This window comes from Lissotriton vulgaris, chromosome 9, assembly GCF_964263255.1.
Source record: "Lissotriton vulgaris chromosome 9, aLisVul1.2, whole genome shotgun sequence".
In the NCBI taxonomy this organism is placed as follows: Eukaryota; Metazoa; Chordata; class Amphibia; order Caudata; family Salamandridae; genus Lissotriton; species Lissotriton vulgaris.
In genome coordinates this window covers 913,004,127-913,032,062 of record NC_141697.1, presented here as the reverse complement: position 1 = coordinate 913,032,062, position 27,936 = coordinate 913,004,127, and the positions used below count along the sequence as shown (strand labels likewise).

General features: G+C 44.2%; 1 protein-coding gene across 2 annotated transcripts in view; it reads right to left on the bottom strand.

The window, feature by feature from the left end:
* The window catches only part of LOC147692501 (cytochrome P450 2G1-like), a 591,635-nt gene that overhangs the window by 101,619 nt on the left and 462,080 nt on the right, over positions 1–27,936 (bottom strand). For both annotated transcript variants that reach the window (XM_086938711.1, XM_086938712.1), the window contains exon 8: positions 21,752–21,939. In XM_086938711.1, the coding sequence (XP_086794837.1) occupies positions 21,752–21,939 (188 nt within the window). The remainder of the gene's footprint in view (positions 1–21,751; positions 21,940–27,936) is intronic.

Here is a 27,936-nt window from a genome sequence, read left to right as displayed (position 1 = left end):
CTTGGGTTTAGTGCTTACATAGAGGAGCTCACTACCTCGAAAATTTAGGACTACAATAACGAGGCTCTCTCTGCGCCTATCACACGTGAAGAGCTAGATACAGCGCTAAACTCCTTGGCCAGCGGGAAGGCAGCGGGTCCCGATTCTATCCCTTTGGAATTCTATACTACATTCCAGGCTGAGATTAAGCAGGACCTTTTATTAATTCTTAGGGAAGCTCAGCTTGGTAGGATCCCAGATTCCTGGGGCTTAACAACTTTTATTCTGTTAAAAAAAAAAGGTAAGCCTGACCTAGATCCAGCTTCATTTCGACTGATTTCATTAATCAATACCGACTCCAAAATCTTTTCTAAAATTTTGGCTTCTAGATTAGCATCGGTAGTCTCCCCGTTGATTTCTATTCGCCAACATGGCTTCATCCCCGGTAGGGACACTGCGGACCACGTTCGCCGGGTCATAGCTCTCTTTGATTGGGCCCAAGTCACACAGTCTCCGCTCGGAGCAATCTTCCTAGACGCAGAAAAGGCGTTTGACAGGGTTGCTTGGGGTTTCCTGTGGAAGGTTTTGCATTGGAAGGGGTTTTCCCCAAATTTTATTCAAGCCTTACAGTCATTGTACATTGCCCCCCAAGCAACCCTGTCAATCTCAGGGGCTGTCTCAAAACCTTTTGACATCGGTAGGGGTACAAGGCAGGGGTGTCCCTGCTCACCCCTTCTATTTGCCTTATACATTGACCCCTTTATCAGTAAGATAGAGCTTTCTGGGAACATCCAATCGGTCAAGATTAATACGGTTGATTTCAAAGCGCTGGCATATGCTGATTATATTGTGGTTCTCACTAGTAATGTGTCACTCTTGTTCACAGAAATTAAACATCTGGCAGTAGCCTTTGGACAACTTTCAGGCTATAAACTTAATGTTAAAAAAAACCAGGTTATTCAATCATCGGCCATGGGAATCTCCGACGCCCCAATTGTGCTAAGTGCTATGTATCTGGGTATTAAGATCACCGCTGCAGTTGAACAACTACCGGAAATGAATATTCTGCCCATTATAGATACTGTGAATTCCACTCTGCAAAGGCTTGATAACCTTCAGTTGTTCTTATTTGGCAGGAGGAATGTACTGAAGATGTTGGTTTTGCCAAAATTTATGTATATATTTAGGACAATTCCTTTGGAATTTGCCCAGTCTAGTCTTTCTAGTGCGCAAAGATGTTGCAATCGGTTCCTGTGGAGTTATCATTCTCCGCATAGGGCTGCCAAATGGATGTGTCTTCCACTAGATAGGGGTGGGTGGTCAGTCCCTAATTTATTGTTTTATAATTGGGCCGCTCTTGTACAGCATCTGGCTGTCCCATTATTTGCCATACGAGGCCACTTCCACCTGCATGTAGTCCCTCTATTTTTGAGATTGGTCAAGGAGCAGATGCCAATGGGACTCTTCTTTCAGTTCTAGAACCCAGTTACTACAAAAAAACAAAGGTCAAGATTATTGCAACAATACACCCCTGACTGCGGCTAGGCTTTTGCCGCCTATCTTTCAAGATTCTGTTACATTTAGGTAGAACTCTCTGGGTATTAATGTACTGGGTGATCTAGCTCATGATGGTAATATAGCTCAGTTTTCATTTATAAAAGATAAGTATTGATTGGATGCTCATGAATTTTTTAAGTATCTTCAGGTACGCAGTTACTTAACTCAGCGTCTTCACACTGTTCCAGCTGCGCTGTTTAGAAGCTCACTGATGGACCTGACCTTAAGGAGGGCTCGTATTGGCGATCTGTACCAAAATCTAATGCTGGCACTTCCGGACGACCTTGTTATACAGAATGCAAAATTAGAAGCTAAGTTAGGGAAGGGCGGTCTGGATGTTGTGTATGCATTGGAACATTCTAATTCTGTGTTAATCTCTGGGATCTTACGCTCTCAAAGCTATATGGCCCTATTTGATTTGTATTTTACTCCCACTAAAATATCGAAATGGGGAGGCATCACTGTCCATGGGTTTCCGCGATGTGGTTTTTTGGCAGCTAATGATACACACATGTTTTTTTCATGTACTAAGCTAGATTCATTTTTACAAGATGTTCAATCATTTATTAATATATCTCTTAAACTACCGGTGGTATTATCTGCAGAATTGGTCATTATGGGGTGTGAATTAGATATGTCTGTGTTTAGGTCCTCTCATGAGGTAGCGCTCCTGTGTATTTTTATGTCACTTATTCGATTATGTATAACCTCAGAATGGATCAACCCGTCTCCGCCCACTTTTCTAAATTGGAACGCAAGGATATTAGCCCTTTATAACTTAGAATCAGCAGTGTTTTTGAGAGGGGGTAAAAGGCGGCGCGAAAACGGTTTGAAGATTTGGGGGCCCTTCAGGCTTTGGTTGAATAATTAATTGTTTGTAGGGTTATTACTGTTATTTGGTTTTCGATGCCTGTATACCCTCTCGTTAGTTTAACCCACACCTATTTTTCCCAATGTATTTTTTCTTTTTTTCCCCATCTCTTCTATATTTTGCTTATTGTATTTTGATGTTATAGTTTACAACGATTTGTAAATGGATTCTTTTATGTTGGCCTGGATTTAATCACCGGTTATTGTATTTTCTTTGAGTGTTCTTCAAGCTGACCAATAAAAAATAAAAATAAAAAAAAGGATGTGTCTCTTTGTTCAAATTAAAACCATATCAAATCCAAGTGGGGATGAAGTACATAAGGGGCAGGTGCCTGCCCTGCCTAGTAGTTGCTGATGAAGTGTCACTGGGGCCCCCCTGCAGGGTCCCAACTCGTTTGTTCCATAGTTGAACCAGATTGGTGTGAGCCGGGACCTGCATTAGCAGTGGGTCTCTTTCCACGACCGGGACCGGCCGTTACAAATCCAACAATGCAGGAAACCAATTTGGAAAAGACCACACAAAATGAATCCAAAACTTCATTTTGATACCGGCAGCTTGCCAGCAGGCGTGTTGCCCACTGTGGCTTTATGGGATCCGTAGTGCCAAATAAATTCCAAGTGGATGCGTCTCTTTGTTCAAATTAAAACCATATTACATCCAAGTGGGGATGAAGTACATAAGGGGCAGGTGCCTGCCCCGCTTTGAAGTTGCTGATGAAGTGTCACTGAGGCCCCCTGCAGGGTCTCAACTTGTTCGTTCCATAGTTTAACCAGATTGGTGTCAGCCTGGACCTGCATTAGCAGTGGGTCTCTTTCCATGACCAGGACCGGCCGTTACAAATCCAACAATGCAGGAAACCCATTTGGAAAAGACCACACGAAATGGATCCAAAACTTTATTTTAATACCGGCAGCTTGCCAGCAGGCTCCCAGTCACAAATGTCCTCACACAAATAGCTTTGCCAGAAGCATTTCGAGAGACAAAACTCTCTTCTTCAATGGCATAGGTTTGTAGTAGCAAAGGGACGCCTTCTCAAATGCACATATTTAAACAGTTCCCGCCTCACTGGGCGTGTCCCCCACTGTGGCTTTATGGGATCCGTAGTGCCAAATAAATTCCAAGTGGATGCGTCTCTTTGTTCAAATTAGAACCATATCAAGTCCAAGTGGGGATGAAGTACATAAGGGGCGGGTGCCTGCCCCACTTTGTAGTTGCTGATGAAGTGTCACTGGGGCCCCACTGCAGGGTCCCAACTCGTTCGTTCCATAGTTGAGCCAGATTGGTGTCAGCCTGGACCTGCATTAGCAGTGGGTCTCTTTCCACGACCGGGACCAGCTGTTACAAAATCCAACAATGCAGGAAACCCATTTGGAAAAGACCACACAAAATGGATCCAAAACTTCATTTTAATACCGGCGGCTTGCCAGCAGGCTCCCTGTCACAAATGTCCTCACACAAATTGCTTTGCCAGACGCGTTTCGAGAGACAAAACTCTCTTCTTCAATGGCAGGGTCCCAACTCGTTCGTTCCAGGGGCTTGTGATTATAATAAAATGGCGATCCTGAAAACAATCTACTGTGTCCGTGCACTATTGCTGACGAATTGCCTGCCAGTGATCAAGGGTTTTGATAACTCGAAAAGCGTTTGGCTTTGACAACGAAGTACGGCAGGAGCGCTGTGATGCAACCGCCTATGGCAGCTGTGTAGCGAACCCCCTCGTGTGCGACTGCTTCAGTGGGGCAACTCTTGGTGTTTTATGTTTAGCGGCCTGTCCAGCCGCGGAGCTGTCCCGCCGCCGTGGATGGCGGATTCTCAAGCCCTGCACTTATGGACTTGGTATGAAACGAGGGGGACCGGAGCCATGGGTGCAATACAGCAAACCTACTCACTTCTGCGAACTATTTCAGTTTAATTGTTTTATCAATGGTGCGTTATTTTTATGGACTCTGTAGTGACCCACTGTGGTTTTATTTGACAGGACTCAAGCCTGGCTTAATACTGATGGACTATTTGTACCAGAAAGCCATGTGAGAAATCAAAAATGCCTACATGGGCGGGGCTTGTGATTATAATAAAATGGAGATCCTGAAAACAATCTACTATGTCTGTGCACTATTGCTGACGAATTGCCTGCCAGTGATCAAGGGTTTTGATAACTCAAAACGCGTTTGGCTTTGACAACGAAGTACGGCAGGAGCGCTATGATGCAACCGCCTACGGCAGCTGTGTAGCGAACACCCTCATGTGCGACTGCTTCAGTGGGGCAACTCTTGGTGTTTTATATATATATATATATATTTTCTTAAATTCACTTCTACCATCACGACTGACTCAGCAGAATTTCTAGATGTTAACATATTCATCAAAAACAATCGAATTGAAACCTGCCTGCACAGAAAGGCCACTGCAGGCAATTCAATCTTGCATGCTCACAGCTCTCATCCTGCCCATACAATCCGGAGCATCCCCTATGAGGAGTTCATTCGTGTCTGCAGAATATGCAGTGAAAATTACTCCCTTGAGAAATGTCTTAATGAATCTAAACAACGTTTCATCCATAGGGGTTACTCTGATTCTATCCTTGACAAGGCTCTACATAAAGCATGTGCATTTGAGCGAAAAACATTATTGATGCCCAAGACTCCTAACATCTCTACCGCTGAATGCAATGTACGCCTAATCACTAACTATAGCACCCAGGAGCACAAAATCAGGGGTATCATTTCTTCTGAATGGCCTATAATCCTTACGGATGTTATTCTTGGACCTATACTTACTATGAGTCCTAATATCACATTCAGAAGGTCTCCCAGTATGTGAGACGCTCTTGATAGACCCATGCCCGAAGACCCACCTAAAAAGAGTCTGATCACCAAAACTGGGTTCTTCAGGTGTACTTCATGTCGAGCCTGCACTTTTGCCAAAAACAGTACGCATTATGTCACCGCATTCTGCTCCACACCTATTCCCATTCGAGAATACCTTACATGCAGATCTGAATATGTTGTATATAAACTCAAATGCACGTGCAACTTGGAGTACATCGGAAGTACTAAACTTCCGGTACACCAACGGATTTTGCAGCACATCCGTGCAATTGTCAACAGCGACAACAACTATCCCGTAGCTAGACATTTTCGAGCTGTACATGATAAAAAATTGAGGGATCTCGAATACACAGTTCTGTGCTCAGTACCTCAACTGGGACGGGGAGGTGACAGGATGAAACTTCTTCGGCAGAAAGAATCTCATTTGATTCTTGCCTTAGATACCAAGGCACCTAATGGTTTGAACCTGACCGAAGATCTGAGCAATTTCTTGTGAACTGTATTGTGATGGGTGATGACTTTATTTCTTTTTATTTATCCATTTTTTCTGATGTGACGTAGATTATCACTGAGTGGTTGGCCGGCTGGTCAGCCTTCACATGTATATACTTTGTTTAGGTGTTCCTCTCAATAATATTGAATTGTGCTTATTTTGTTCGATTTGACACCTATCTGCAAAGTTTTATGCCATTCGATTATAGTTTGTTCTGTCTAGCATATTTTTCTCAGCTGTGGCTTTACATACTTTTTCTTTATTTTCCCCTTTATATTTATTTTTACTTTATTATCACTTTTTTCTTGCTTTCTTTGATCAGTTGCTTTGGCTGATTTTGGTTTATTTCTCTATTGTGTACATCTATTTTGCTGTGGTCCTATTCACATGATTATTTCCTTTTTTCATTTAGTATGTTTGTAATATTCTGCACAGGGCATTTACTTAGCTGCTAATTATAAGCTAGGCTTGGCAATGTTATTTTGGCACTATGTCATCATTTTCTCTTTCTTGTTCATTCGAACAGCATTGCTTTAGGAGGGTAATATCAGGCACTTGCCATCACTGTTGGTTGTAAACATTCCTTCCTTTTGTAAATAACCCCCGTGTACATAGTATTACTACTTGCTACTATTTTCTTGATTAATAACATGTAAATGTTTGTGACCGTGCATATTCAGCATTTAACGTCATATGTTTTTTGTTACTTTGTTTCTTCATTTCGTTACTTTATAGTCCATCTACTGTGTTTATTACTGTGAGAAGGCGTGTAGCATTGGTTGTTTTCATTCAGCCCTTTGTTTTTGTTTACTATTTAAGCACTTCCCTGTTTCTGGCGCGCTGTGTGAACAAGCTCTCTTGCAGAGTGAAACGCGTCATCCTACATTAAAACGTCTTCCCTGTTTTCCATTGTGGCACTGATTTGGCCCACTTGTGTTATTTTTTTAATTTGTATGTATTGTTTTCCGCGTTTTATGTTGTCCGCAAGATGTGAGGAAAGTATTGTGTCACCTGTTTAATGTTTTTTTCTTCTTTCAAAGGCTCTTTCCGTGTGTTCGTTTTTGTATCCCTTCAAAGAAGTTTTCCTTCCGTTTTGTCAATTGTGTGGTGAAGTCCTGGCAGTGCTCCAGTGATTATGGGCAGTTGTGTTATTTTCGTTATTCGTATGTCTTATTGTAAGCGTTTTATCTTGTCCGCAAGATGTGAGGAAAGTCACGTAAATGCGCAGTCGGTTGAGTTTCTCTGTTAAGAAATGTCGGCTTTTTTTGTTCGTGTTTACCCCCCTGTGACGTCTTTGGTCAATGGCCAATGGTTAAAGACTTTCTTTTTGGTAAGCCGAAGTCGTGTGTGTTTCTTTAGTGCATTGTGATTGGTGTAGTATGCGATTAATCCTGCCCCCTGTGTGGCGTCATTTGACACTCCTCGTCGATGGAAGGCCCGCCCAGTTTTTAATGCGAAGGCGTCAATGTTGTCTGGGTAACTGCAACGAATGTGTGTATATTTCTTATAGCGCGCACCTCTGCTGTTTTTGCATATTGGTGTTACCGCGCTGTATGTGTGAATTTAAATTCATTGAAAGTGCATTTCTGCTGTATGTGTTGGGATTTGCAAATGTTTGTTAGAAATTCATTGAAAGCGCATTTCCGCTCTGTCTGCATATTGTGCGTTCTAAATTCAGTGAAAGCGCATTTCCGCTCTGTGTGCATATGTAAGTGTGTTGTGAAGTCGCTTGGCCTATGTTTGTTATTTGCACTTGGCCCGGCCCTGTAAACGCCCACATTTGTTGTTTGAGATGCCCACGACCACGCCCCCAAGGGACTACTTTACCACTCTTGGCGTTTTTGCTTTTTTAATGTATATGGTGTACATATCTATAGCCTATGTCCTTCTGCCTCATTTCCCCTTTCAAATGGTGTACTGGGTGTAGTGATTGGTGCATTACCTTTGTAGTTTACCTGGCTCAAAGGTTTGTGTTCTCTCGTTATAATAGTATATATAATATATATATATAATATATAATATATTATATATATATATATATATATATATATATCCTGCTCCTGGGTCTGCCGCACACAAAGAGGGAACACTCGAACAGTTGTGAAAGGTATGACCCTTAACCTTTATTCACTCGGTATGAACTGCGCACGCATGCAGGCAGGATATGCTATACCTTCGCTATGCCTGACGCGTTTCAAAATTATTCTTCCTCAGAGGCTTTACGTCGAAGATCACGTGCAAACTACCATATGCTAGTTAGGAGCATTATGTAAGTTGAAGTCATAAGTCCTCGATGGACGCACTTTCTTAGCTGCCGCTCTGTATGAGCCCAAGCTCAGAATGAGCCCCCACATGCGCCTCAGTCCTTATCCAACACAACTGTTCCACGTAGAGATAGGCAAAATTCCATTCTCGTGGCCCCCATGTTACACCGGGTGGTGCTCTCCTCTCGGCTGGGCTGCCGCCATTACATCCTGCTCCTGGGTCTGCCACACACAAAGAGTGAACACTCGAACAGTTGTGAAAGGTATGACCCTTAACCTTTATTCACTCGGTATGAACTGCGCACGCATGCAGGCAGGATATGCAGTACCTTCGCTATGCCTGACGCGTTTCAAAATTATTCTTCCTCAGAGGCTTTACGTCGAAGATCACGTGCAAACTACCATATGCTAGTTAGGAGCATTATGTAAGTTGAAGTCATAAGTCCTCAATGGACGCACTTTCTTAGCTGCTGCTCTGTATGAGCCCAAGCTCAGAATGAGCCCCCACATGCGCCTCAGTCCTTATCCAACACAACTGTTCCACGTTGAGATAGGCAAAATTCAATTCTCGTGGCCCCCATGTTACACCGGGTGGTGCTCTCCTCGCGGCTGGGCTGCCGCCATTACATCCTGCTCCTGGGTCTGCCACACACAAAGGGGGAACACTCGAACAGTTGTGAAAGGTATGACCCTTAACCTTTATTCACTCGGTATGAACTGCGCACGCATGCAGGCAGGATATGCAGTACCTTCGCTATGCCTGACGCGTTTCAAAATTATTCTTCCTCAGAGGCTTTACGTCGAAGATCACGTGCAAACTACCATATGCTAGTTAGGAGCATTATGGAAGTTGAAGTCATAAGTCCTCAATGGACGCACTTTCTTAGCTGCCGCTCTGTATGAGCCCAAGCTCAGAATGAGCCCCCACATGCGCCTCAGTCCTTATCCAACACAACTGTTCCACGTTGAGATAGGCAAAATTCCATTCTTGTGGCCCCCATGTTACACCGGGTGGTGCTCTCCTCGCGGCTGGGCTGCCGCCATTACATCCTGCTCCTGGGTCTGCCACACACAAAGAGGGAACACTCGAACAGTTGTGAAAGGTATGACCCTTAACCTTCATTCACTCGGTATGAACTGCGCACGCATGCAGGCAGGATATGCAGTACCTTCGCTATGCCTGACGCGTTTCAAAATTATTCTTCCTCAGAGGCTTTACGTCGAAGATCACGTGCAAACTACCATATGCTAGTTAGGAGCATTATGTAAGTTGAAGTCATAAGTCCTCAATGGACACACTTTCTTAGCTGCTGCTCTGTATGAGCCCAAGCTCAGAATGAGCCCCCACATGCGCCTCAGTCCTTATCCAACACAACTGTTCCACGTTGAGATAGGCAAAATTCAATTCTCGTGGCCCCCATGTTACACCGGGTGGTGCTCTCCTCGCGGCTGGGCTGCCGCCATTACATCCTGCTCCTGGGTCTGCCACACACAAAGGGGGAACACTCGAACAGTTGTGAAAGGTATGACCCTTAACCTTTATTCACTCGGTATGAACTGCGCACGCATGCAGGCAGGATATGCAGTACCTTCGCTATGCCTGACGCGTTTCAAAATTATTCTTCCTCAGAGGCTTTACGTCGAAGATCACGTGCAAACTACCATATGCTAGTTAGGAGCATTATGGAAGTTGAAGTCATAAGTCCTCAATGGACGCACTTTCTTAGCTGCCGCTCTGTATGAGCCCAAGCTCAGAATGAGCCCCCACATGCGCCTCAGTCCTTATCCAACACAACTGTTCCACGTTGAGATAGGCAAAATTCCATTCTTGTGGCCCCCATGTTACACCGGGTGGTGCTCTCCTCGCGGCTGGGCTGCCGCCATTACATCCTGCTCCTGGGTCTGCCACACACAAAGAGGGAACACTCGAACAGTTGTGAAAGGTATGACCCTTAACCTTCATTCACTCGGTATGAACTGCGCACGCATGCAGGCAGGATATGCAGTACCTTCGCTATGCCTGACGCGTTTCAAAATTATTCTTCCTCAGAGGCTTTACGTCGAAGATCACGTGCAAACTACCATATGCTAGTTAGGAGCATTATGGAAGTTGAAGTCATAAGTCCTCAATGGACACACTTTCTTAGCTGCCGCTCTGTATGAGCCCAAGCTCAGAATGAGCCCCCACATGCGCCTCAGTCCTTATCCAACACAACTGTTCCACGTTGAGATAGGCAAAATTCCATTCTCGTGGCCCCCATGTTACACCGGGTGGTGCTCTCCTCGCGGCTGGGCTGCCGCCATTACATCCTGCTCCTGGGTCTGCCAAAATTGTCAAAATTATTCTTCCTCAGAGGCTTTACGTCGAAGATCACGTGCAAACTACCATATGCTAGTTAGGATACAGAGCGGCACCTAAGAAAGTGCGTCCATTGAGGACTTATGACTTCAACTTCCATAATGCTCCTAACTAGCATATGGTAGTTTGCACGTGATCTTCGACGTGAAGCCTCTGAGGAAGAATAATTTTGAAACGCGTCAGGCATAGCGAAGGTACTGCATATCCTGCCTGCATGCGTGCGCAGTTCATACCGAGTGAATAAAGGTTAAGGGTCATACCTTTCACAACTGTTCGAGTGTTCCCTCTTTGTGTGTGGCAGATCCAGGAGCAGGATGTAATGGCGGCAGCCCAGCCGCGAGGAGAGCACCACCCGGTGTAACATGGGGGCCACGAGAATGGACTTTTGCCTATCTCAACGTGGAACAGTTGTGTTGAATAAGGACTGAGGCGCATGTGGGGGCTCATTCTGAGCTTGGGCACATACAGAGCGGCAGCTAAGAAAGTGCGTCCATTGAGGACTTATGACTTCAACTTCCATAATGCTCCTAACTAGCATATGGTAGTTTGCACGTGATCTTCGACGTAAAGCCTCTGAGGAAGAATAATTTTGAAACGCGTCAGGCATAGCGAAGGTACTGCATATCCTGCCTGCATGCGTGCGCAGTTCATACCGAGTGAATAAAGGTTAAGGGTCATACCTTTCACAACTGTTCGAGTGTTCCCTCTTTGTGTGTGGCAGACCCAGGAGCAGGATATATATATATATATATATATATATATATATCTATGGTAACTCTTAAAACATTTAATTTAAAAAGAAACAACATGAGGGGGTATATTTTGCCATAGAAAGTATGATTAGTGCTGCAGAATGAAAAATTAGGGCACATTTTGAGTGACTTCTCAAATCCTTTTCTATTTCATTAAAACATTCTGACATGCAGTCTCCCAAAATGGCCACCAGAGACAAAAGAGCCCAAATGTAGCCCAAATATCACCCAGATGTAGCCCAAGTATAGCCCAATGACAGAATGTCCCAGAGTGTTCTAAAGAACAACTAGAGCGCTAACAGTCCTACTTATTACAAAGGTATGGCACACCTGAAGCCATCTTGATTGGAATAAAGTGGTAACTCTTAAAACATTTAATTTAAAAAGAAACAACATGAGGGGGTATATTTTGCCATAGAAAGTATGATTAGTGCTGCAGAATGAAAAATTAGGCCACATTTTGAGTGACTTCTCAAATCCTTTTCTATTTCATTAAAACATTCTGACACGCAGTCTCCCAAAATGGCCACCAGAGACAAAAGAGCCCAAATGTAGCCCAAATATCACCCAGATGTAGCCCAAGTATAGCCCAATGACAGAATGTCCCAGAGTGTTCTAAAGAACAACTAGAGCGCTAACAGTCCTACTTATTACAAAGGTATAGCACACCTGGAGCCATCGTGATGGGAATAAAGTGGTAACTCTTAAAACATTTAATTTAAAAAGGAACAAAATGAGGGGGTATATTATGCAATAGAAGGTATTATTAGTGCTGCAGAAAGAAAAATTAGGGCACATTTTGAGTGACTTTTCAAATCCTCTTCTATTTCATTAAAAAATTCTGACATGCAGTCTCCCAAAATGGCCACCAGAGACAAAAGAGCCCAAATGTAGCCCAAATATCACCCAGATGTAGCCCAAGTATAGCCCAATGACAGAATGTCCCAGAGTGTTCTAAAGAACAACTAGAGCGCTAACAGTCCTACTTATTACAAAGGTATGGCACACCTGAAGCCATCTTGATTGGAATAAAGTGGTAACTCTTAAAACGTTTAATTTAAAAAGGAACAAAATGAGGGGGTATATTTTGCCATATGAATTATGATTAGTGCTGCAGAAAGAAAAATTAGGGCACATTTTGAGTGACTTCTCAAACCCTCTTCAATTTCATTAAAAAATTCTGACATACAGTCTCCCAAGATGGCCACCAGAGACAAAAGAGCCTAAATGTAGCCCAAATATCACCCAGATGTACCCCAAGTATAGCCCAATGACAGAATGTCCCAGAGTGTTCTAAAGAACAACTAGAGCGCTAACAGTCTTACTTATGACAAAAGTATGGCACACCAGAAGCCATCTTGATTGGAATGAAGTGGTAAGTCTGAAAACACTCAATTTAAAAAGGAACAACATGAGGGGGTTAATTTTGCCATAGAAAGTATGATTAGTGCTTCAGAAAGAAAAATTAGGGATCATTTTGAGTGACTTCTCAAATCCTCTTCTATTTCATTAAAAAAATTCTGACATGCAGACTGAAACATGCACTTTGAATACCAGCAGCAGACGTCCCTGGTGAGCAGTAGCTTTACTACAGTGATCTAATGTGCAACTAGAGTGCTAACATTCAGAATTTATGGCAAATGTGTGACACATCTGAATGCCTTCTTGATGGAACCAAAGTAAACAAGCATTGAAAATGCAATAGATCTCGCCCTCGTTTAAGTTAAAGCCATTCTGTTTGTAATGAGGTGGCTTTTTAGCTTTGCTTTTATTAGTGTTTTTTCAACTTTCATGTAAATAACATGCATCTGTATGCATATAAGTATATGTATGCATGCATTTATGTTTGTATTTATATAGATATACAGATGATATATGTTTAAATATGTATGTATATATATATATTCACTGAAAAAACCATAGGTTATACACCATATATAGTTAGGAATTAGCATTTACAAAACCTTGAAAATTCACTGAAAAAACCATAGGTTATAGACCATATATAGTTAGGAATTAGCATTTACAAAACCTTGAAAATTCACTGAAAAAACCATAGGTTATAGACCATATATAGTTAGGAATTCGCATTTACAAAACCTTATTTTACTCACACAAAACCATTGAAATTCCATATATAGTTAGTTGCACTAACTATATATCGCGCACCCGCAATCCACTGCTGATGATGTCACATATTACATCATTCATGACATGGTCAGTGACATCACTGATGACATCACTGATGAGATCTCAAATGACATCACTGATGACATCACTGATGACAACATCCAGTGACTGTATGTTTCTGTAAAGTTAAAATATGTCTTACATATTGAAGAATGAGTGGATGTATAAGTGTCTGGATGAAGGATTTAGTAGGTGCATGACTGACTGTATGAGTGAGTGATTAAATGTGTCTCACTGAGTGCATGGGTTAGTGACTAAACTGTCTTAATTTGTGCATCATTATGTCTGTTGTTCTGTAAACTGTTGCATGTGTTGATAAGTAGCTATATGAGTAACTATATGGGTTATTGATTGGTTGCCCAAGTATTTGTATGGGAGACTGAGTGTGTGTGTGGGTGGCTGGGAGGTGTATGACTCTGTGCATAGATGTGTGAGCAGTTGATTCACTAGATGTATGGTTTCAAAAGTGCATGTGGAAACAGCTGTATGGGCGGTTGACTGTGTGCATGAGTGTATTGGTGAGTGAATGGATATCTCAGTGCTACATGTCAAAGTAAGTACATATGTAAAACACAGTACATGTGAGAGTTGACATATATAAATAACTGTGCATAAGAGCCAGTGAATGTGTGAGTGGCTGTATGGATCATTGTGAACTTGTATCAGGGATTGTATAAGAGAGTAAATATGTGTTAGTATATGTTTGAATAAGTAAAGTTTGCATAACTGTATAGTTGAGGAAATGGAGGTGTGATTGATTCTTTGCATGACTGACTAGGTGTGTGAGTAACTCCATGGATGAGTGACAGTCTGTGAGTGTCTGTTTACACTGATTGTATCTAAGGTTATATTAGAGTCTGAAGAGGTTCATCGTATTATCACATGAATGATATCATCAGTGATGTGATCAGTAATGTCAAATGAGATGTCACTTTATTCCAATCAAGATGGCTTCAGGTGTGCCATACCTTTGTAATAAGTAGGACTGTTAGCGCTCTAGTTGTTCTTTAGAACACTCTAGGAGGCTGCAGTAGAACACAAAGGAATCAACTGACAGTCTCTGTCCTTGTTGGATGTACATGTTTTACTGAGAATGTCAGACTTCATTTTCACATGACTGAGAAAGATAATGTGAATTTACAGAAAATATGCTTTCAGTTTAGCTTATAGATCCCCTTCCAAACCACTGTGGGAAAATCATGAGATATTAGTTTTCTTTCAAACAATATTCATGATATCACAGCAGAAGGTTTTTTCACATGGTAAAATCACCTTAGAACCCACCACAATTCCTAAAACGAGTATGGTACCATCAACAAATGATTTATAATGTAACTAAAGTCCTAAAACCCTCTATTAACTACAATGCTTTTTAATGAGGTGCTATCATGTATATTGGTCCCAAGATGGCTGCCAACACTTCTTGGATGAAGTGCTGACAGCCAATCAGATCAGATGTGTGGTTAGGCTCCGCCCAGATATATATCTTTTTTTGAACCTAAATTACTCAAAATCCACTGGAGCACATATATTGAGACCTAGCAAAGGCACATCGGGCTAACAGTCCCTACAATTTTGCCAAGTTTCGTTCAAATCCATTCAGCCGTTCGAGCTAAAAGTGAGGCCAACCGCCCTATGGAAATTAACATGGGAAAAACGCGTTTTGGGACCCCCCTTTTTTCTCGGCCCCCCCTTGATGAAACCCCCCCAAATTGTCAGGGGCTGCTCAGAAACAAAATGTTCCATTTTCCTGAAAATTTCAGCCAATTCCGTCCACAAACGCCAAAGTTATTAGACATAGAATTTTCAAAAATCCCATAGAGAAAAAATCCTAACTATATATACCTACTGGCGACCGCCAGTAGGTAATATATTTATATTTATATATATATATATATATATATATATATATATATATATATATATATTTTTTTTTTTTTTGCACAACAATTCAGCTTGTACTTGTACGCCGGAAGTAGACAGCACTCTGGTTATCTGATTTTACAAGTGTTTTATTGGCAGACACCCTGCCCCTCCAACAGACACGATTCGCCTCACGGCGGAAAAAGAAAAAAAAAAAAAATATATATATATATATATATATATATATATATATATATATATATATATATACATGTGTTGCAAGCATTTTGTTCTGTGATTTTTCCTGATGCTCAATGCCCCCTTGTTATGCAATTTTGTTCCTCATATTATTCAGCAGATTTTGATCATTCCTTACAAATGTTTCCTTTTTGGCTACTTAGTGTATCTTTAGCAATTTTAATTGTTATTTGTCCTTTAAGCATTTTTGAACAACTTCCTTTTGGATAATCCGACACAGAACCTATTAATCTCCTTTACTCTTTTTGCCATCCTCATTTCAGGGAAAGCTTGGTGCTCACTGATTATTATCAGCACAATCTACATCATCAATCAAGATCTACACAGGGTGCTAACAGAGATTTTTTCTCCTTAAATATTTTTCCTCCTAGCTGTGAACCTCTATAAGAGACAGCTGTAGTCCTCTGGGTTGGGTGTGTTTCCAAAATACACAGCTAACCCGCATTGAAACACAGTGAAAATAAAAGAGTCAGTTTTGAGTGGAAAAAAATGAGCTGTCCAAGTTATGCTGTGGGCAATTTCCTGTCACTGGAACAAGGCCCATATCATGTTAACGGGAGACACATAGGAACGCTGGGTGGTAGGACATTTGCAGATCCCCTTAGATTACGGACCTTTGCTTCACATAAAAGTGAGGAAAAGGTGTGTTTTAGCCTAAGTTTAAGGTTTGCTAGGTCTTCTAGGAAAAAAACAACCTGTAAGAATTACACAAATCACACCACTTCGGGCTCCTTTAAGTGTCTAGTTCTCCGAAATGTCTATGCATGGTTAGTTTGTCTAAGTGGCAGCTAAGCTAGGGCCCAAACTCCACACTTACCTACATTTAAAAAAAAGTGTTTATTTTGCTGTGTGAAATTTGATGACTCCAGATCGTGTTTTTGGTTATTTTGTGTCACAGTCACTAAACACAGCCACAAATGTTGGCAGAGGTGTAGCTTCATGGCGGGATGTTTGGGGTATTACACCACCCTAACAAATTGATTTTCCGATAAATTGTTGGGTACATGTGCTTGCAGTAGAGCATGATGAGATGTCTGTTGGATTTCACCAGCAATATTTACATGCACACTGACAAAAACGCACACACTCTCTCCCTCTCTGTTTTGAAAGTCCTAAAAACTGTTGGTTATTATTTTACAAAATATTGTGCTTTTTCTCTTAGTATTCCTACCAATCCGCACTCCTCTCTCTTTCCACTGCCACTTAAACACCTCTCATGCATCTAGCTTGTTGTGTAATGTTGTTTAACATTTTATGGCAGCCTGATTGTTGGAAAATCTAAAGCTCACAACCCCCCAGGCTTACTGACTAAGCTACGCCCCTGCATATTGGGTACAAAATTTCATCTGGAGATGTGTGGGAACACAGACTAGCAACACATGTGTTACTACCAATTGAATTTCTTTATATTTGTGGATTCCAAATGTAAACCAGTATGCCTGAAAGAAGATGTTTTGAAGAATGCCCTCTGAAGTGCATGATAGTATGCGTGTAGGAAAGTGCCCTTTTCGACATGGTCACCCCCACTTTTTGCCTGGTAGTTGATGTGTTATCAACTGGAAGCACACTGGGTTCCTGCTAACCAGGCCCCCAGCGCCAGATCAATTTTCCAAAACTGTGCACTTGCTAATCCAGTTGGCAGTACCTTTATTACACTCTGAAAATCCATAGTAAATGGTACCGCTGGAACCTAGGGCCTGAGGTACTAAAGAGGGTCCCCAAGGGCTGCGCACAAATTGTGCCACCCTAAGAGACCCCTCACCAAGATCATGTAAACTGCCACTGCAGACAAAAGTGAAAATACGACATGGCACACAGCTTGTGAGCCAAGCCTGGCGAAAATGCATGAAGTATAAGTAAGTCACCCCTACAGCAGGCTTTACAGCCCTAAGGCAGGGTGCACCGTACTGCATGTGCGGGCATATCTGCATGAGTGGATATGTCCAGTTGCTGGTCAGTTCCATTACTGGCAGTAAAACTGATCAAGGAGGCAATTTTAAAGCATGGGCTGGACACTAGTGAAAACGAGCTCCCGAGCTACATTTTGGCTTCACTGAAAATTGGGATGTTTGGTCCCATTTTGTATTAATAAACCCACACTGATGTCAGTGTCTGATTTAGTAATACATGCAAAAAGAGGGCACCTTAGAGGTGCCCCCTGAAAACCTACCAGCTACTGGTGTACTGACTGACTGGTTTTCACCAACCTGCCTCCAGAGAAGAGCTTCCGACCCTCAAGGGTGAGGGCCTTGATTTAGTAATACATGCAAAAAGAGGGCACCTTAGAGGTGCCCCCTGAAAACCACCTACCAGCTACTGGTGTACTGACTGACTGGTTTTCACCAACCTGCCTCCAGAGAAGAGCTTCCGACCCTCAAGGGTGAGGGCCTTTGCTGTCAGGAGGGCCACAAACCAAGTCTGCTCAAGCAGGGGGTGTTTTTACCTCCTCCCACCAGATGACCTGCAGATTAGCATTCCAAGGCAGGGGAGCTTCAAAGGGCATACAGAGAAGAAGCCAACTCCCTTTGTCCAGAGCCATTTGGTACCTGGACAGGGGGAAAGGGGCAATTGTTCAAAGTCAGCCACCTTGGTGATGGAAAAATCAGGAATTCTAGGATAGGGTTAAAACCGCCTCCCCAAAAAGTGGTCATAAAGGGGACGTACTAACCTCAAGGTAGGTAGCCCATTGGCTACTACCTTGCACTCCACTAATACCTCTAAATTCACTATTTAGGTGAGACTCTGGCACCAAAGAATCCGATCCTGCCACCCAAAAGAAGACAGGCCAAAGAGCCATGAAATTAAAGACTGCAGAAGAAGCAAATGACTTGACATCAGCCCTGCCGGCCTGTTCGCCTATTCTCGACAATAGCGCCAGAGTCATCTCGCCCTGCAAGCTGTTGATCCTTCAAAGCTTGGGAGGAACTGCCAACGCATCTCCAAAGACACAGGAACTCCCATGAAGCAGTGGAACTGTTCCCCTGCATCTTGCAGGTGTCGAAGACTAAGCTGTGATCCTCCAAGACTGAGAAAACCTGACTCCCGAAAGCACCACTGCACCGAGCTGACTAGCCCAAGCTGAAGTGGCCAAACACTGCCAATGTGTTCCCCCGACTCTCCAGACCCAAAGCCCACCTGTGGTTACCCCGCTGTGGACGTCGCCTGCCACATCTGTTCACATGCCCCATCTACCATGACCGCTCCTGGTGATGAAAACCTGATGCCAAAATTCACCTCTCTACCTGTTGCTCCTGGCCCATGGAGAAGAGGACCAAAGATATCCCCCGTCCCCGAGCATCATGAGGTCTGAGCCCCTCTGCTGGTTCATCCCAACCTGTCTCCCAGTCCAACACTGCATCATCTGTTCACGAGGATCGATCTCTGTAGACGTGCATTGGGCACCCAATGATGTTTTGCACCACTGCACCTGGTTGCCCTCATGCCACTGGAGGTGACATGCTGGTGCTGCCTTGGACCTTGTCTCATTCTCACCTCAAGTCCCGGAGGTTGGTCTCATAAGTTACTGCAAAAATTGTGTATGCCATTTTTGTTTTTTTGTTCCATAGGATAACATCAGAGCCTCTGAAAAATGCACTACTTATCAACTGTTTAAATGCAAATGTATTTCACTTGAAAAAAGTACTTACGTGAGCGTATTGATTCTTGTGCCGCAATATATATAAAGATACGCGTTATTTTTATAAATTGGTGTGGCTCTCCTTATTGAGTTGTGTGCTTTATTTATTGACTATTGTGTGTATGTGTATTTGTTTATGTCTAACACTTCTCTCTGATAAACCTAACACAGCTCGACCACCTTGCCCCGTAAAAGAACACCTTGGGATTGCTAGCGTAAGCCCCTGTCCACTCGTACTGGAATACTTGGAGTCTGCACAGTACATCTAGTTTTTAAATACTACATAAAGAGCCTGTTTCCTACAATGGGTAACCACAAATTCGAAGGTGTGCAAATAACAACTGTTCTTAAACTCAGTTTATTGTGTACATTGGTACGCTATGTGTATTTGTCTGAGGAAGGGCTAGGTGAAATGCCAGGTCTTTAGTTCTTTACTGAGGAGGTACTTCAGTTGTGCAAGGTAGATTGCATTGGTGAGCGGTGACCCTCAACATTAGAGGGCCATCGAGCCGAGCGCTAAACCAGTACCAGGCACTGTAATAAATCACAATGTCTTTAGGCTCAAATTCAAAAGCTCTCAGTCATGGAATGTTAACAGATTTTATAATGGATCGTGACTAGGCTCTGGAATCAAGGCTGTCAGTGGGCCAAATTGGCAAAAATAGAATGGAAAATGTACTTACCTTTACCATGCTTCCTCATATTGATTGTAGTCCGCACAAATCCTTCTGGAGCCTGAGCAAGCTCCCCTCTCCAATTCCCAATGCTGTTTGGGCAATGGCCCTGCCTTCAAACACAGCTCAGGCTGGGACCAGTGAAAAATAAAATGGTAATCTGTTTTGCTGCCATTTTATTTTACACTTTTGCTGCAATGCAGCTGGGGTGGGGACACTCCTCCACTCTAATGGGGGGCTGGTAACTCATGTGTATGTAGGGGGTATATATGAGGAGGAGTACGGCCGAGCAAAGGTGTCTGATAGGTTTATGGAAGTTTATGCAGTTGTTGAGGGACGTGGGGCAAATATTGTGTAAGGCTGTGTATATGTCCATGAGGAATTTGAAGAATGCTTGTTCGTGGATTGGGGCAACTGGAGTTCATTGAGGTGCAGGGTGATGCAAGTGCAGGGTGGGGGGTTGAGGGTATGCTTTGCTGCTGACTTTTGTATGGTCAGGAGGCCTCTGGTCAGTTGAGCGTTCAGAAATAGATGGTTTTCCTTCATACCCATTTTTCATTCCTTATATTTTACGACAGGAATTGCTGTAAAGTTGGTATACAATGATAACTCATTGTAAGGTGCAACTCAGTTGTTGGCTCTGGGTATAAGCATTGTCAAATGTGGCTGTTTTTTCTTACTCGTTTTCCATATTTTTTTAAATACTACACCATGTATATAATACAAATATATATGTATATTGGTTCATACTTAGACAGAAATATGACTATGGGCCTACTTACGATGTTGGTTAATCAGCCTCTGACCGACATGGTAGATATAAAATCCGACGGCCGAATTATAATGTCGGTGGTCGGAGTGTAAACAGGCCGGGGAAACCGACTGGGTTCCGATGGGCTCAAGGAGCCTGTTGGTCAATTGGAAGGCATTCATAATCCCTATAGAATGGCATTTTCGCCGTCGGGATTATGATGTCGGGTTCCGACAGCCTTTCCATGTCAGCCTTTCCGACATGGAAAGGGTGTCGGAGAGCAACTTTGGGGGCTTCTAGCAGGGCCCCCTTCCTCCCTTGGCCATCCAGTTGAGGCCCTGCCCCCCTTCACATCCCTGCATCATATGCAAGGCACCATGAGGTGCCTGCACACGGTGCAGGGCTGTGCAAAAACTTCAATTTTACAATGGGAACTTGTGCTGAATGCAGTTTCGGACTGCCGCACCAGCTCCTATTGTAAACTGGAAGTTTGCAACAGCACCATGTGCGGTCGCATCCTAATTCAGTATGCAGTAATTCGGTATGTGGTTCCCTAACAGAAACAATGTCTGGCCCGACATCTCAATGAGAGCCTATCTATAAAGCTTATGGGTCTTCATATATATGTATATATTTAGATGTGTGTATGTCTATATACAATCAATATATTTACTTTTTATTAAAAACGTATAAAATCATATATACATACAAAAATAAATAAATATAAAATATTAGAAATACACCAAAAATACATTAAATAAAATTTAAAAAAATAAACACATTTCCTTTCCCTCCACTCTCTCACTCACCCACACCTTTCTGTCCCCTATTGGCTCCCAAACATGCTTTTCAAACTCTTCCTTCTTTTCTATCCGATTCATCCCGCTAACAGGCACACATCACAACCACTCCCAATAACATTTTACATGTTCCATGTATTAATAACCTTCAAATAATGCATTCCTACTCAAAATAGAAGAGTAAATGCTTGAGAGCTTAACAGTACAAAAATAACAACTAATTCTACACAGAAAAGGAAACATATATTACCAACCTACTACTTTTTTACCTCTATGCTTGGGTTACGGACTAGTGTGCTACTCGCTACAAAGCAATTTAATGCCTTGTCAGTAGTAATGCCCACATAAATACAATTTACATTTACAATAACATAATACAACACTATCTAAATTGCACTGCATCAATAACCAATCATTTGACCTCCTGCAGGACCTCCTGACACCAAAAATATTATTGCACAAATGAATTTCATACCTTTGGAATACTGTAGCCATAAAACTCTGTGTCCCGAGTAATGGAGTGTGGAAGAGCCATAGGCACTATGTCAACAAAGCGTTGTATCTCCAAAATCACAGCATTTGTGTATGTCATCTTCAATCGATCATCAATGCTGGGAAGGCGCCCGGGACCAACCACATCATCAATCTCCTGCTGAACCTTGGCTGGAAGACCAAAAGCAAGACAAGAATTTTAATTTTCCAGGCAATGGCTTCAAGCAGTTTTGACCTAAACTTTCTACTAAAAGAGAGAATCTGACCCGGAATAAACATGTGTCTGGAACTCCAAATATAATTTCCTTTAAGGTCTTTATTATTTGAATAGTCTGAGCTTTTTTTAATTTGTATTTTTCACATCAATTCAATTTAGCTTTTATTTGTTACGGAACTCCTGCGGAGGTCCACAAAAGTACACCAGTACAGTAAAAAACATACTTTAAATACATTTTTTTTAAAATACACCAATAAATAAAAACAGAGAAAAGAAAGAAAAACATACTTTGTAAAGGATACAAAACTCTACATCGGCCAACCAACAAATATTACTCATGCCAACTAAACTCCTTAAGAATTTCCTAATAAATGGCCAGAAATGTTTTTAAAAATTGAAATATTCTTTGGCAAACCATTTAATTTGGTGGGGACAAGACATAAGATTGTGCCCCCTGATCAGAATGAATATTAGATTTGATAAATGAGGGTCTTAAAAAACATGTGCCTTGACCTTAGAAGTTCCAGACACACAAATTGCACGTGATTAAGATCCTGAATTTGAGAAAAGCACAATTCACAGATTCTCTCCTCTCTAGGAGTTTTTTCCCAAATGCCTGTCAATTCTCTCAAGGGCAACAGGTTGGTTCTTAAGAGTAGTATCAACCTTCTAATTCCATGTGGGACATTCCATGAAAGATAGGGCTGGGGTCTACTCTCCGTCACACTCACTCAGATCACCTCATTGTGGGCTTTAGGTTGACTTAAGGCTGTGTCTCTTACCGTACTAATCGTGCTTACGGACTTCTTTAGGAATGACTTCAATACAGGCTTTGGCATGGGTGAATCACAATTTAAACTAAGCCCAAATTAGTCGTTTGCGTAGGCAAATGATCTGAAGAAAGCTGATTTATCTTTTAGTTCAACAAAGATTTCCATCTTCAAGGCGGCCCTGAGGGTGCCCTCATCCCCCCAAAAAAGGGAGTTCCCCCACCTCAGGACCGCTGCCAAGGATGAAGTATAAAAAGAGACTAGATGGAATTCCATTTCTTAGAAATTAAGTACTTTTAGTTATTTTGCAGGTATTAATACCATGTATGATATAGCTGTCCAAATAAAAAAAGCAGAGCATCGTCACAAGAGGATCGATTAGGACGTCTTCTTGCAAGCTTATGAAGTGATCACCTGTGCGACGCTCCACACATACTTCACCGGCTGGTGAAGTCAACTATATTCATCCATTGGAAGATCAATTCAAAGAAACCGAAGATAGGTGTCGGCTGACACCTTTGTAGCATCAAGTCAACGCTATTACTTTCTTCAATTCCAGGCTGTCCGGCCCTCTTTGTCCTGATGAAGACCCGCCCCGGATGCAATTAACTGTGCACCCCTTCTTAGGGTCGAAACGTCGACGTTACTCACATCAATCCGTCCACGAAAAGTTACAACATTTTGAACAAAAGAATACATTTTGTTGTGACCAATGTAACACATATGGACAGATGATTTTCTATGTTCTCCAGTATTGTTTATATTATGTGTTTTGATCCTTGTATAAACCACGCGACACGCATTACTTCCAGTCACTGAAATGGTTTCACTATATGTACGATTCTCTATCCTTGCTTTTTGTTTTGGACAGCTATATCATACATGGTATTAATACCTGCAAAATAACTAAAAGTACTTAATTTCTAAGAAATGGTGTTGTGTCTTTATGATCTATGGGTAGAATGGTTTCCTATAATTTATGAAGTCACTCACTATTTATATAGACACACAAAGAAATTGCCTCAATCCCAACAGAACCACTATTCTTGTATCACTTTAGGACCCAGGTTCTGAGGGCTACGGGTAAACCCCATTATAACTACTAGATGGAATTCCAAGCGTAGAACAGCCTTTGGCATGGGTGAATCACAATTTAAACTAAGCCCAAATGAGTCATTTGCATAGGCAAAGGATCTGAAGAAACCTGATTTATCTTTTAGTTCAACAAAGATTTCCATCTTCAAGGCTGCCCTGAGGGTGCCCTCATCCCCCCAAAAGTGGGAGTTCCCCCACCTCAGGACCGCTGCCAAGGATGAAGTATAAGAAGAGACTGGATTGAATTCCAAGCGTAGAACATGTGGGGCAGCCAAAGAATTTAAATTACAAATTTGGCGGAAAAAACGGCCTTCAGCCTTATCAAGGGCAAGCCAGTAATTCCCGTCCAGTACTTCTACTGGATATATTAATGTAGGAGGGATTTTAACCTTAAATACTGACAGAACATGATTAAAATGGCATCTCCCACAAGTTTTATAAAATCTGTTTAAAGCTCCAGCCTGGGTGGCAGCCTTACCAACACACTGTTTGCTATGCTCTGAGTCTCGCCTGTTTTTTGAAAAAACCTTCCCCAGATACCGATACGAATTGACCAATTCAAGTTCTTCCTGCCCCAACAACCACTTATACCCTTTCTTTATTCTGAGACCTTTCTTGCGAAAACCTAAAATTTTGCTTTTAGCAATGGCGATTTTCAGAAGATGGTCCTCCGCATATTTGGCCAGGGCATCTAGACAACGCTGCAAGCCAGTAGGAGTTAAATCGAAAATTGCAACATCATCTGCATATAGTAGAGAACCAATGGACATTGTACCAATTCTAGGGGTATCCCCCCTCACTGAGTTTAATTTGCCAGGGAGGTCATATATATATATCTAAAAGGAAAACAAAAGAGGGGCCAACAGGCAACCCTGCTTAAGACCGTTATATGTCTTAATCCTACAAGATAACCCCAGCAAGCCTCCCATCATCACTTGACATCACTTGTAATTCTATTATAAGGCCCAAGAGGTGGTATGGCATACCAAGATGGGAAAGCTTTCTCCACAGCGTCTGACGATCCACTTTATCAAATGCCGTGGGGAAATCAATAAATGCTGCATAGACTAACATGCTTTGTGAGAAGACGTATACTTGTGGGACACCCCCGCGCCGCACGGCCACCAGCTGCTGCGTGTGCCCCTCAGCCTTGTCCCTGCCGCGCTGCCTGCCTCGCCGCCGGCTGACTCTGTTGCCGTTTGCTTTGTTTTGTTTTGACCGCCATTTGTGCTTGTTCAACTGTATTCTTGCCCGTGTTAGCGTTTTTCTTAGTTTTTGTTTTGTCCGCCATTTGTGCTTGTTCAACTGTATTCTTGCCCGTGTTAGCGTTTTTTGTTTCCCATTAGTGCCTGTTTATTTTTCAGCTTGCGTCCTTCCTGTTTGCCTGCCTACCTCGCCGCCCTCCGTCTTCCCTCCCTGCTCCCCGCTTCCCGCCACCACCGCAGACCCCGCCCCTTTTTTCCTTCTGTTCCCTCCCCGCTCCCGCCTCCCAGCGGCTCCGCCCACCCGCGCACTTCGCCTTTATATGGCGACCGTGCGAACGCGCAGCGGTCACGCGCAGCGGGCGCGCCGATTGTGCGCCGAAGGCGCGCCAAAGGTAAGCCCGTCTGCGCCCGTCCGCGACCGGAACGCGACCAGCGCCAGGACCCCTGGCCCCCGAAGACCCCGACCGACCCGCCTGACGTACTCCGCCGCCACCCTCATCGCTCTCAACTCCGGCCGACTCCCAGAATGCCATCAAGCCACTCCACGACGCACCCACGGACCTTTCAGCTGCCACGCCTGCAAATTCACCTGCATCCGGACCTGCCTCACACCAGCACCCGCCAAGTCGAACACCAGCAGCACCCACCTCAAGTGCATCCTGCTCAACACCCGCTCCGTCCACAGACACGCCATCGAACTCTGGGACCTCCTAGACGCCACAGCCCCTGACGTTGCCTTCCTCACGGAGACCTGGATGAACGCCTCTTCAGCTCCCGACATCGCCATCGCTATCCCAGAGGGCTACAAGATCGTCCGGAGGGACCGCAACGCCAACCAGATGGGAGGAGGCATCGCCATCATCCACAAGAACACCATCCGTCTCACGACCAGCACCGACAACACCCTGACCACCGCCGAACACCTGCATTTCCAGATCCACACCAACCCGAACACCACCCTCAGAGGCACCCTGATCTACCGACCCCCTGGACCACGCACACAATTCAGCGAGGACATCGCCGACTTCGTCAGCCCGCATGCCCTCCCCTCCGCTGACTACATCCTCCTGGGGGACCTCAACTTCCACCTGGAGAACAACAACGACCGCAACACCACCACCCTGCTGGACAACCTCGCCAACCTGGGACTCAAGCAACTGGTGTCCACCCCCACCCACCTCGCCGGACACACACTCGACGCAGTCTTCTCTTCCAGCACAGACATCGACTTCAGCCACGCCACAGAGCTTCAATGGACGGACCACAGCTGCGTCCACTTCACCTTCAAGAGAACGACGACCCACCACCACCAGGAACAGGCCGCCCGCAGAAGCTGGAACAAGATCACAGCAGACCAGCTCGCCACCTCCCTGAGCCAGCACCCTCCTGCCAGCTCAGCGAACCCCAGCCAGGCCGCCGACAACCTCACGAAGTGGATCAGCATCTGCGCGGACGAGCTCGCCCCGCTGAGGACCCCGCCCAGCAGACCCGGAAGCAAGAAAGCCCCGTGGTTCACCGACGAACTCAAGAGCTCCAAGAAGAACTGCCGAGCCCTCGAGAAAGTCTGGAGAAGGGAACCCACACCGGACAACAGGACCTCCTTCAAGCTTGCCACCCGGAAGCACCACCAGCTGATCCGCGCCGCCAAGAAAACAGCATTCAAGGAACGGTTGGACAACAACGCACACAACTGCAAGGAACTCTTCAACATCGTGAAAGAGCTTTCCAACCCCAGCGCAGGAAACAACGACATCACCCCATCGCAAGACCTCTGCAACTCCCTCGCTTCATACTTCCACAACAAGATCGCGGACATACACAACAGCTTCAACAACCAACCAACGCACACCATGACCGAACAATCACCCCCCACCACCACCCTCCACGCCTGGACCCCGATCAGCACCGAAGACACCATCCGCACGATGAACTCCATCCACTACGGATCACCGACCGACCCCTGCCCTCACCACGTCTTCAACAAGGCCGACGCTGTCATCGCACCCCACCTGCGAGACATCATCAACACATCCTTCGACACCGCCACCTTCCCTGAGAGCTGGAAACACGCCGAACTCAGCGCTCTACTCAAGAAACCAACAGCGGACCCCACCGAACTCAAGAACTACCGCCCCATCTCGCTCCTCCCGTTTCCAGCCAAAGTCATCGAGAAGACCGTCAACAAGCAGATGGCCGCCTTCCTCGAGACGAACGGATCCCTCGACCCCTCACAGTCCGGCTTCCGAGCCAATCACAGCACCGAGACCGCCCTCATCGCCGCCACCGATGACATCCGAGCCCTGATGGACAATGGAGAAACAGCGGCCCTCATCCTCCTAGACCTCTCCGCGGCATTCGACACGGTCTGCCACCGCACCCTAGTACAGCGCCTCAGCAACATCGGAATCCAGGACAAGGCGCTGGAATGGATCATCTCCTTCCTCGATGGAAGAACACAGAGAGTCCGCCTACCACCGTACAAGTCAGAGGCCTCCGAAGTCATCTGCGGCGTCCCTCAAGGATCATCTCTGAGCCCCACCCTCTTCAACGTCTACATGAGCCCCCTCGCGGCCATCGTACGCAAACACAACCTCAGCATAATCTCCTACGCCGACGACACCCAGCTGATCCTCTCCCTGACCAACGACCCCGCCTCCGCCAGAGCCAACCTGCACGAAGGGATGAAAGAGGTAGCCGAGTGGATGACGACCAGCCGCCTGAAACTGAACTCTGACAAGACGGAGGTCCTCATCCTGGGCTCTTCCCCCTCCGCCTGGGACGACTCCTGGTGGCCTCCCGCCCTGGGCACCGCACCCAAACCGACAGACCATGCACGCAACCTGGGCTTCATCCTGGACTCCTCCCTCTCCATGACCAGGCA